Source organism: Belonocnema kinseyi, chromosome 9 (genome assembly GCF_010883055.1).
Source record: "Belonocnema kinseyi isolate 2016_QV_RU_SX_M_011 chromosome 9, B_treatae_v1, whole genome shotgun sequence".
In the NCBI taxonomy this organism is placed as follows: Eukaryota; Metazoa; Arthropoda; class Insecta; order Hymenoptera; family Cynipidae; genus Belonocnema; species Belonocnema kinseyi.
Genome location: NC_046665.1, coordinates 124,597,536 through 124,610,020, shown reverse-complemented (window position 1 = coordinate 124,610,020; position 12,485 = coordinate 124,597,536). Strand labels below are relative to the sequence as shown.

Genomic DNA, 12,485 nt, shown 5'->3' with positions numbered 1-12,485 from the left:
TCTAGAACACTGTTACCTTTTTGTGGTAGAACAGTTCTGTCACCATCTTGTAATAACTGTTATAGAACACAGTTCCCTTTTTAAGCCGGAAAAGTTACAGAACGTCTTTGCTGGGCAGGTATTATATTTTTGTAAAATGTGACCCCACCAGTTTGTGTGTGTGTGTGTGTGCGTGTGTGTGTGTGTGTGTGTGAAGATTTTCAGTTTGTTAGCACGATAACTTTCGAAAGAATTAATAGATTGTATTGGCCTTTGGTATACTCTTTTAGTGTCCTAAAACGAAGGTCAAGTTCGTTACCTAGCCGTTTTGGATAAAAATTCAAAAAGTGAGCGTATTTTGAAAAATTTTAAGACCACTTTTTTCAAGATTCAAAAATTTTCTGTACGGATATCTATAGTATTCAAACAGATGTACAATTTATCCATTTGACTTTTTTTTTAAAAACCAAAATTTACAAAATTCCAAAAAACACACGAAAATTAACATTTGAAGTTAAATAACGCACGATATGAAAAACAGTCCAGAGAAGAAAATTTTTTCATTTTGAATGTCCTTCAAGATTTTTGAATTTTTTTGAAAATCGAAAATTCAAATTTTGACAGCATAAAAAAATAATAGAAAATCAAAAAGTACAATTTTTTAAATTCTAAATAACGTACAGCCCACAAATATTCACTGATTTTGCAAAAAAAAATATTGAAAAAAGCTAATTCAATTTCTATGGGAGCAATCGAGCCTGATTTTGGATTAAGTTTTCAATTTTTTTATAAATAAACAAATATTTCAAAAAAATGGCCATTTTTTTTTATTTGATCCCGGTGCTCGTCAATAACAATAAAATGTTGAAATCGCTTTAGTTGCATTGAGTAACATTGGTTAAGAATATTCCAATATTAGACAATTTAAAAAAACATGTTTTATGAACAAATTTGTACTACGATTTTTCATAAATATACGTTTTTTCAAGTTATATTGCAAGAGATTTGAATGAAAACAATATTATATTGAAAAAATTCTCTTGTAATTAAAATTGTTTATATTATAAACAAAGTTAATGTACAAATGCAGTAATCAGACATTTTTCGATAGATATATTCTTTGTTTTCTATGAAATTTTTTTTTAATTAGGAAATTTGTGATAATTTCAGCAACATTCATAAGTTGAAAATTTTTATTATTTCTTTAAACAAATTTTATGAGCAACTGCATTAATCAGCTATTTGTCTACAGAAAAACTCGTTTTTTTCTATGTCAATTTTTTAATTTTGGACTTTCATGAAAACTGCTGCAAAATTTATAATTTTTTGATTAATTTTGTGATTTTTTTAAACAAATGCATTAGTGGGTCATCCGTCGACGGAAAAGTTCTGTTTTGTTTCGATGTCAGACTTTTAATTTAGGTCTTCATAATAAATTCGGAAACATTCATGATGAAGTAATAAATTTTATGACTTTTAAAAACAAATTTAACAAACAAATGCATTATTCGGGCATCTGTGGATGGAATATTCATCTTTTTCTATGTCCGTGTTTTTAATGGGGAACTTCCTGATGATTTCAGCAAAAGACTGAATTGGTCGATAAGTTTCATATTTTTTTAAAAACAAATTCAATACACAGATGTATCATTCACGGGCATCTGTCGATGAAAAAAATTTTTTTTAAATATTTTAATTTATCTCTCAAATTTATCTCTTTGGTTGATAATTTAAATTCTTTGTTGAACTTTCACTTGTTTGTGATAAAAATACATTTTTTCAACTAATAACTTTTTTTTTGTAAATTATATTTTTCGGTAGAAAATTCACCTTTTTGTTGTTAAAAATTCCTCTTTTTGGATTAAACATTCAACAAGGGGTAAAGAACTAAACTTCAAATGTTTTGAAATTCTCGAAATCTTTTCAAATCCGCAAGTTTTGAACTCTTAGGAATTTAGTTTACTTTATTCTTGAAATAATCTTTGAAAACCGTGAAATATTTTGAAATCCTTATAAATTCTTTGAAATATTTTTGACATCTTTTGTAAATCTCTTGTGTTTGTTCGAAATCACAGGAATATTTTAAGTTTTCATGAAATATTTTGAAATCTTCTAACAAATTTGAAGGAAGTTTAAAGTCTTTGAATTTTGGTGTACTGGGCCCTCTTTTAAATCTTTGAAGTTCCATTATTCTTTTGAAATCTGTAAGAAACTTTTATGAAATCTTTAGAATCTTTAAAAGTTTTTTTTTTAATCTTTGGAAATCCTTATGAATTCTTTGAAATCTTTGAAATTGTATTATTATTTTGAAATCTTTAAGAAATTTTTATGAAATCTTTTTTACTTTCAAAAATCTGTAAGAATTTTAAAAAAATTTCGTAAAATCTTTTTGAAATCTTTAAAATTCTTGAAATGTTTTTAAATTTGAAAGAATTCTTTTAAATATTTTGAAACCTTCGAAAAAAATTTTAAATGCTTTGAACAGTTTTCAATTCTTAGAAAGTTGTTTTGCTTTATTCTTAATAAAATCTTATAATTGCTGAAATCTTTTAAAATCCTAATGAATTCTTTGAAATATTTGTGAAATCTTTCTTTAATCTTTGTAGGTGAAACCTTTGCAATTTTTCGAAATCTTTTGAAATCTTCTCAAATTTGGTGCAATATTTTTAAATCGTTTCAAATCTTTAAAAAAATTAAAAGTTCGTGTACTGACGTTCCCAACATTCCAGATAAATCCAGAATCGGGTGAGCTAACAATGATTAAACCAGCTCGTTCCGGGGATACTGAACGAGGAATCTATGAATTAACAATTCATGGAACAGATGCTGGGAAGCCACCCTTATATTCAGAAACTAAAATTTTCATTCGAGTGGGTGTCCCTGGTAACCAGAAACCAGTTTTTCGAGGGAATTATAAAGCTGGAACCCCGGGACCAAATAGTTACAGAGCAAGGCTTTTGGAAAATGCTTCTCCTGGTACTGAAGTCATTAGAGTGATTGCTAATGATCCAGATGGAAGAGATAGTTTGTTACAGTATCAGATAGCTTCTGGCGCCAAAGACAACTTTGTCATCAACGCGAGGTATTCAGGATTTTAATTAGAAAAAAAAGACTTTATCAGATAAGACAGTATCAACTTCAGTATCAATTATCAGTTTCTTCATGCAAGATATTTTTTTAGCTCTGGAATCATAACAGTTTCTCCAGATGCTAGACTGGATCTCGAAACTGGAGGTGATAAATATGAAGTAATAATCTTTGCCATCGACTCAGGAAGTCCTGTTAGAGAAACTGCAAGTACCACAGTCACTGTCAGCATCATTGATGTAAACAATAAACCACCTACTTTCACAAATTCGACTTACCTTGTCTACGTTTCTGAAAGAGCAGCTTTAGGTAAATTTAAAAAGATTTTATTACCTTCAAATGCTTGAGTTTCTCTAACTAAAATTCAAATTCTAGGTGATTCAGTTTTGAAGGTAGCAGCATCAGATCCAGACTCAGATGCAAATATAGAATACTCTATCATAGAGCCAATCAACGCGGTCGACAAAACTGGAGTAGCTCTCAAAAGTACAGTACCCTATGACTATAAAACAGCTTTTCGAATAAACACCACAACAGGAATGATAACAGTCAACAGAGGTCTTGATTATCAAGTAGCGGCCGTTGTAATTTTAACAGTCCAAGCGAAAGATTTGAACGCAATGGAAAACAAAGAGAATCAAGTAGCGAAAGTTGAAGTCACTATCTATATCCAAGCTTACAGTGATGATAATCCAACTTTCACAAATCCTGGTTGGTCACCAAACAACCCAACGATCAAAATTACGGTTCCTGAAGAACAGCCATTAGGATCGACTTTGTTGACGCTCTCAGCCAAAGAACCAATGACAGGATATCCTGCTCAAAGATTTGAATTGATCAGAGCAGAAGATGATGAAGGCATCGTTAACGTTGGTGTGCAAAGTGGAAATGTTGTTTTGAGCAAAAGACTTGATTATGAAACTCTTAATAAAAAGTCAATCAAATTTAAAGTTAGAGCTCTGGCTAGGGATTACGAAATCACTCGTCACATGTCTGAAGCCAATGTGATTATTGAAGTTCAAGATATTAATGACAACAGCCCAATTTTTACTCACAAAGATTACAAAATTGCTATTCTCGAATCAGCCAAACCTTCGAAAATCATTCTTAATGTGAAAGCTACTGATATGGATAGGTCAAATACAGAAGAAGAAAAGAAGAGAGGATATGGAGAAGTCAGATATCTACTAACTGGAGAAAATGCCAACATCTTTGAGATTGATCCCATCAATGGAAATGTTCAGGTAAAATTTGGACTATTCCTTATCAAGTGGTATTAAATTTCATTAAGGCTCGGGCGATAACTGCACACTTGTCAAAATAGCCTTCCTTACCTTCCCCTTTCTCGTTTTCCTCTTCTATTTTCCTTATCCCCTTTCACCCTTTCCCATTTTCTTTCACCATTTTCCTTTTCACTTTCCCCTTTTCAGGCCTTCCCCTTTCTCGTTTTCCCTTCTATTTTCCTTATCCCCTTTACCCTTTTCCATTTACCCTTACCATTTTCCTTTTCACATTACCCTTTTCAGCCCTTCCCCTTTCTCGTTTCCCCTTCTATTTTCCTTATCCCCTTATACCCTTTCCTATTTCCCCTCACTATTTTTCTTTTCACTTTTCCCTTTTCAGCCGTTCTACTTTCTCGTCTTCCCACTTTTTTTCCTCATTCCCTTTTCACCCTTTACCCATTCCCCTTCGTTTCTTCTTTTACTTTTCACAATTTCCTCTTTCCCCCTTTCTTCGTTTGCCCGTTCCCTTAACCCTATTTTTGTTATCCCACTCTCTCCTTTCCCCTTTTACTTTTTCCTATTCCTGCTTTTTTCATTCTCCCCTTCCCTTTTTCTTTTCCCTCAACCGTTTTCCCTTTCACCTTTTCTCCATTTTCCCGTTTCCTTTACCCTTGTTCTTTTTCCTATTATTTCCTTTCTCCTTTTAGTTTTCTTTATCACCCTTTTTCCATTTACTCCCTTTCCTTTTTACCCTTCCTGGTTTCTCATTGTCTTTTTCCCTGTTCCTTTTCTCTATTTCCTTCGTCTGTTTCACTTTCCTCTTTTCCCTTACACTTTTAATCTTTGCCTTTTAGGCTTTCCCCTTTTCGTTCTACCTTTTTCTCTTTTTCCTGATTCCTACTTTTCCTTTTTCTTTTCCCCTTCCCCTCTTTTCCCTTGAGTATTTTTCCCATTTCCCGTGTTCTCTTTCGTAAATATTTGAAGATGAAAGGATTCAAATAAAAAGCACTTCAATTTACATTATATGATATTCAACCTTTCTAATGACCCATTTACCATTACTCTTCCTCTTTTTTCCCTTTCTCATTCCCCCTTCGTATTTTTCTTTTCCCTTTCTCAATCCCCTGTACCATTTTTCTTTCCCCTTTTTCTCTCCCTTTTATACCCTTTCCTTATTCCCATTTACGTTTCCACTATTTCCTGTTTTCCCCCTCCCTAATTATCCCGTTCCTTTCACCCTATTTATTTTTCCTTTTCTCCCATTTCCCCTTTTACTTTTTCCCATTCCGGCATTTTCCTTTCTCCTTTCCCTTATATATTTTCATCCTTTTCGGTTTCTCATTTTTTCCTTTTCCTCATTACCTTTTACTGTTTCGCTGCCCCTCTTTCCCTTCTTTTTTATCCTTTCCCTTTGCATTCTTTCTCTGTTTCGTTTTTCTTTTTCCCTTTCAATTGTTACCTTTTTTTATTTCCCCCTTCCCTTTTTCTTTTTCCTTTCACCGATTTCCCTTTAGCTTTTCCCCTTTCTCCATTTCCCCGTTCTCTCTACCTTTTTTCCTATTCTTTCCTTTCCCCTTTTATTTTTCTCTTTTCCAATTTCCCCATTTCCCTTCTTACTCTTTCCGGTTTCTCATTTTCTTCTTCCCTGTTCCTTTTCCCTATCTCCTTTGCCTGTTACCCCTTTCCCTCCCCTTTTAACCTTTTCCTTTTTTAACTTTCCCCGTTCCATTCAACCTTTTCCTCTTTTTCACATTTCCCCCATTCCTTTTTTCTTTTCTCCTTTCCCCCTTTTCTCTTTTTAGTTTTTTTGTTTCTCCCTTTTCCTGTTGGTAAATATTTTATGAAAAAAGGATTGAAAGAAAAAGCACTTTATTTTAATCATATGATATTCACCATTTCCCATTATTTATTTACCATTTCCCTTTCTCTTCACTTCTTTCTTTTCCCCCCTTTAATTTTCTTTTTCCCTTTTCCATTCTAAAATTTCCCTACTTCTTCATTTCCCTGATCCCTTCAATCTATTTATTTTTCCTATTATCCCCTTTTACTTTTTCCCGTTCCCACCTTTTCTTCTCTCCTTTCCCCTTTCTCTTTTCACCCTTTCTGGTTTCTTATTTTTTCTTCCCTTTGCCTTTACCCCATTCCCTTTCGTTGTTACGCTGCTCCTTTTCCCTTCTCCTTTTATCCTTTTCCCGTTCAATTCAAACTATTTATCTTTGTCTCATTTTCCCTTCTCATCCTTTCCCTGTTCCCTTCAAAATTTTTCTCTTTTTCCCATTTTACCCTTTTTCTTTTCTCTTTTTCATTTTCCTGTTCCCTTTTGCTTCTCCACTTTACCGTTTTCCTTTCACTCTTTCCTCTCTCTCAATTTACCCGTTCCCTTCACCTTTGTTCTTTTTCATATTTTTTCTTTCCCCCTTTAGTTTTCTTTATTACCCTTTTTAGATTTCCCTACTTTCCTTTCTCTTTTTACCCTTTTTTGTTTCTCATTTTATTCTCCCTTGTTCCTTTTTTTGCTTCCTTTTCCTTTTTTTCCTTCCCCTTTTGACCTTTCCCTTTTCAAAGTTTCCCGGTCAGCTGTAACTTTTGCTCTTTTTCCCATTTGCCCCTTTCTTTTTCCCCGATTTGCCCCTTTTACCTTTACTATTTTTCTTTTTCCCTTTTTCTCTTTCGTAAATATTTTATAATGAAAGGATTCAAATAAAAAGCACTTCAATGTACATCATATGATATTCACCCTTTCATATTACCCATTTACCATTTCCCTTCCCATTTACCCCTATCTCATCCCTCCTTGCATTCATTTTTTCCCTTTCTCATTCCGAAATTTCCCTCTTTCTTCATTTTCCTGATCCCTTCACCCTATTTCTCTTTCCTGTTACTTTTCCCCATTCCCGCCTTTTACTTCCTTCTTTCCCCTTTTTCTTTTCACCCTTTCCAGTTTCTCCTTTTTTTTCTTCCCTTTTCCTTTTCCCTATTCCCTTTTACTGCTTCGCTACCCCTTTTTCCCTTCTCCACACGCTAAGGTCGTTTTGCAATCCGGCCGATCAATTTAAAGGTTTTCGCACAAGAAAATACACGTGGGGTATGCTAGAAACGGCTCACGCACGAGCCGTCCGTGCAAATGCTCACAAAGCCCCAAACAGTCGCATGCAATCCGCCGCGGTGCTGCGGTGCGAGCTGGTTACGCACCGTTCACCGATCGGACCGTCTTCGAGAAGCAAAAGTTTGCGACGTTGGCAATATTAGTGTCTTTGCATAGAGAGTGTAGTGTTGATCATTGTGAAAAGGCCGGCATTGAAAGCTATTTTACAATGTAATATTTTTTAAATATTTAGATTATCTCTGACAAACTTAGTAGTTATTTATGTGTATTTTGTGGAAAGCATAATTTAAATAAATAAAAAATATGTATATACATAATTAAGTAATATGATAAACCAAATTGTCAACATCGCAAACTTCTGCTTCTCGAGTGATGTTCCGATAGGTGAACTGTACGTAACCAGCTCGCACCGCAGCAGTGCAACAGATCGCACGCGATTGGTTGGCGTTTTGGGTGTGTGCTTGGACGGCTCATGCGTGAGCCGTTTCCAGCATATTGCACACGTATTTTTTTCTTGTCCGAAAACCTTTAGGATTTTCGACGGCAAATCACAGCGCAGCGTAGCTGCGTTTTTTCAGTGTGTCCACAAGCACTGCTCCCCATGGTTTCTATCCAACCGCAAAACGCCGCTACGCTAGCATTTGGGCAATCCAGAGTGTACAGACCTTTGCATCTTTTTATTGTAATTTTTTGTTGTAGATTGCTCAGAATACAACTCTTGATAGGGAAAGACAATCAGTCCTTCGATTCTTCGTCGTTGCATCAGACATGCCAGAAGGTGGAGTCGAACAAAAAACTACCAGAGCTTTGGTAACCGTTGATATCCTAGATGTTAATGATAATGCTCCAAGTTTTCCACAAGAATCTTACACAGCAGTTATTCCAGAAAATGCTGCCAAAGGAGTGAGCATTGTAAACATCACAGCTGTTGATCCTGACGAGGGTACGGGAGGACGTGTTCAGTTTGAGATAATCGATGAAGGAGAAGCTAATGGTAATTACAAATCTTTGAAACAGCTTGTTCCTTAAAATAGCATCATCTTTAAAGCTAAAAGTGTCCTTTTTCAAATTCTAGGTCTACTGAAGATAAATCACACATCAGGAGAAATATCATCAGCCAGGGAACTAACCGGAAAAGGCAGAACTGAACCGTACACCATGAGAATAAGGGCCCAAGATGGTGGAGACCCAGTAATGTTTTCAGATGTGCTCCTAACATTATACATCGGAGACGTTGTCAGTAATGACGGAGTTCCTCTTTTCATCAGACCAACTCTTGAAGAAGTTGCTTTCATAGCAGAAAATTCAACAATTGGTAGTCCTGTCTTCCAAGTTGTAGCTTCTGATCCTGATGATCCAAATCTCCCAAATGGGAAAATCACTTTCAAATTTCTAGAAGATGGTAACTTCGGAAGTGACTCAAGTTCGTTCAGAATCAACAGTGAAAGTGGATTAATAACAACTAGAAAACTTCTGGACAGAGAATCAAAAGACTCTTACACTTTGATCCTCGTTGCTCAAGATTTGGGCAATCCTCCTCAACAAGCGACTCGAGTTCTGCAAGTCATGATTGTTGATATTGATGATCATAAGCCTCACTTCAAAAGAAATCTCTACAGTCCTCCAGTAGAATTAAATATAGAAGAAGAATTACCGGTTGATTCCACAGTTGGCATAATTGAAGCCATTGATGAAGACATTGGGGAAAATGGGATGATTGATTACGCGATCATTTATGGGAATGAGGCTGGGATTTTTTCAATAAAACGTCTACAGAACAATTCTGCAATCATTAAGTCGACCAAAAGATTGGACAGAGAAGCGACTGAAAAACATTTGCTGACTGTAAAGTGCTTCAAGTATTCCTCGAAGAAATCAGAAGCTTTACAAGCATTGAAACCTTACAATCGACAGGATCCATCAGAAAGGCAGATTTTGGTAAAAGTTTTAGATATTGATGATAACAAACCACAATTTAGAAAAGAAAATTTTACTGTCGGAGTTAGATTAAACGTTCCAATCGATACCAGTTTGATAACCCTGGATGCCCATGATCCAGATTCTGATGCTCTGCCAATCAATTACATCATGGGGAATGTTTCCTTCATTTCTCTAGTTGATCCAACAATGTCTCAGAAGGCAATCCCTTCACATTTAGCTTTGAATTCTGAAACTGGTGAACTCAGAACTACTGGATCACTCGCAACCTTTTCTGATGGCTACATGGAAATTCCAGTTTCTGCTAATAATTCACTAATAATTGGAAGACAAACGAATATAACGCTGAGGATATTTTTACTCAGAGATAGAGACATGTTGAAATTCGTATTTTCGAAACCTCCAGTTGAAGTGAGGAAGAAACTGGAGAATTTTGAGAAAGCCGTCCAGCAGGCTTTGTCCTTGCCAATCAGTGTCAATGTTTACGACACTCAATTTTATTCCAAGGATGATAATTCATTAGACTTTTCGTCTACAAGTTCATGCTTCCAAATGGTGGGAAAGGAGGTGTATGATCTTCGGGAGATGAAGACCTTGCTCACTGATCCAAACAATGAGGAATTGAAAAAAGTTTACAGGAATTATAATGTGGAGAAGGTTGCCAATTGTGCCAACACTGTTGCGCGTGCTGACGCTTCCAAAACCCAGATGTGGGTTCTGGCGATTGCTGTTCTGGTTGGAATAGCTACTATTGTGTCAAGCTGTACCTTATGCTGCATGCATTCGAAGTAAGTGAAATTTAATTTAGCAATTTTGTTTTAAGGATAATTCAGAAATTAGGTTACTAGTTTGGGGAGGGGGATATCAGAAAACTTATGGTTGGTAACTGGTGGGGGAAAGGTCCCAGTCGAAGTAGCGTTACACGTTTAATGTGAAGAATTCCTGAGAGTAAACTCGTAAATCTAACGACTATATTTCGACAATCACCATAAAATGTTCCAATTGTACTCTGAAAAAAAGACACGTTTTCCTCTCTTTCTTCCCCCCTTAAAAAATCTGCCCGCCTCGCGGGCACATTCTCGTCGCGCGCTGCGCGCGCGGCTCTCAGGTTTAAGCGCGCCTTGGGCGCGCGACGGTTTAATCTCGCGCTTTGCGCTCAATAATAGGTTACCTCGCCGTTCGCTCTTGAACATAATTATACCTCCCGCTTCGCGCTCGGATATTTATTATTTGCATTTGGAATGCTTGAAAAAAACTTTGTCAAAAAGATTTCTTTTAGATGTCAGTATTTATATACGTCTTCATATTCTGAATTGTCTACTTAATTAAGTATAGTCAAATACCAAAATGGTAAAATAGGGAGTATTTAATTTAAATAGTTGAATTCTTAACAAAGAGATAAATTTCCAACTAAGAAGATTCACTTTTACCAATAATTACGAATTTTCATCGAAATGCATGGATTTTCAACTAAAAAAAAAATTTTAATAGAAAATTTAATAGTTAAATTTGTTAGTTAAAAAATTAATGTTCAATTAAATTGATAAATTATACAATTAAAATGATGAGTATTGAACTTGAATAATTAAATTTTAAACCAAAAGATAACAACAAAGAGAAAAAATAGCTAGAAAATTGTTGAAATTTTAACCAAAAAAATGAATTTTCAAAAAAGAAGGTTAATTTTTTTACCAGAAAAACAAATTTTCAACAAAATTTATGAATATTCAAAGAAAACGAAAAACGGAATTATTATGTTTTCAGTTTAAAAAATTAATATTTCTTAACATTTTATTAACGTAATTAATGGATGAATCTTTAGGTGAAATACTTGAATTTTTAACCAACAAGATTAATAGCTACTAAAAAAAAAAAGAATTTTCAACTAAAAGATAAACTGTCAACTAAAAATTAAAGGATTAATTTAGCTGTTAACAAAATTATTGTTTCACCCAAGAGATGAATTTTCAACTAAAATTATGGAATATTCAATAGAAATAGTTACATTTTCAGTAAAAAAATCATTTTCAAGAAAAAAATGTTTCAAACGAAAATAAAATCGATAATAGGGAACCTCGCGCTTCGCGCTCGAACATAATTACACCTCGCACTTCGCGCTCGGATATTTATTCTTTGCATTTGGAATGCTTGAAAAAAACTTTATCAAAAATATCTCTTTTAGATGGCAGTATTTATATACGTCTTCATATTCTGAATTGTCTACTTAATTAAGTATAGTCAAATATTAAGTTTTTCAAAGCTCTGTAGGCTTTGAGGTACATCCTCATCATGACACTCGCGCCGCGCGCTCGATTTCCGACAGACATTTGTAAACAGATTTTTTTGGATTTTTTTTCTTGTAACTTTCGTCGTTTTCCACACATTTTTTTTTATTTTCTTTCAACGTTATTTTTTACGAAGAAAACAAAAAATACGCGTCCTATCAAGAAGTGATTCAAACGACATTGCAGATCTTTTTTGGGATAACCATTTTTGTTCATTCATCTTTTTTCGTATACTACATAGTTTGTCCGCAAAATGGATTTTTTTATTTTTCATTATTTTTTGTGCAATGAAAATTTTAATTTTCGATTTTTGAAGAAAATCGAAAAATTGGTTATGATCATTCAGAAAAAAGTTGTCTCAAAAATTTTCAAAATGCGCTCACTTTTTCAATTTTTATCCAAAATCGCTGGTTCACGAACTCGTTCTTTCTTTTAGGACCTAAAACGGACGGACGGACGGACAGACAGACAGACGCCATCGTGAAAACCTGATTTTCGGATTCAGGGGGTCTCGAAACGTGGAGAACCGTTGAAAAAGTGTGATGTCAAATTTTCGATAATTCTAATACTTTCTCAATCATAAATGATGAGAATGTAAAAAAGGAAAAACATCTGCTTTTTATTTGGAGAAAATAAAAAGGTGGAAAGAAAAATGAGAAGGCAACCAACCAAATCTCCTTTCTTCTCTTTTTTTATTTCTTTCATCCTCTTTACTCTCACCATTATCCAATTTATTTTTATTCTTATTTTTATTTTACAACCAAACTCTCGCTTTCAGTCAAGTGTCGGGGGTTGTCTCCAAATGGCCTTGAACTGTTTCCGGGGAAACAGAAACGTAAACATTGAGGGCCGCCTGACTCTTTTCCA

At 34.5% G+C, this 12,485-nt stretch overlaps 1 protein-coding gene across 1 annotated transcript in view; it reads left to right on the top strand.

The window, feature by feature from the left end:
• The window catches only part of LOC117179859 (cadherin-23), an 84,400-nt gene that overhangs the window by 64,357 nt on the left and 7,558 nt on the right, over positions 1–12,485 (top strand). Inside the window, exons 8-12 of the mRNA XM_033372014.1 lie at positions 2,709–3,061; positions 3,161–3,375; positions 3,442–4,310; positions 8,095–8,389; positions 8,471–10,121. Of these exons, the coding sequence (XP_033227905.1) occupies positions 2,709–3,061; positions 3,161–3,375; positions 3,442–4,310; positions 8,095–8,389; positions 8,471–10,121 (3,383 nt within the window). The remainder of the gene's footprint in view (positions 1–2,708; positions 3,062–3,160; positions 3,376–3,441; positions 4,311–8,094; positions 8,390–8,470; positions 10,122–12,485) is intronic.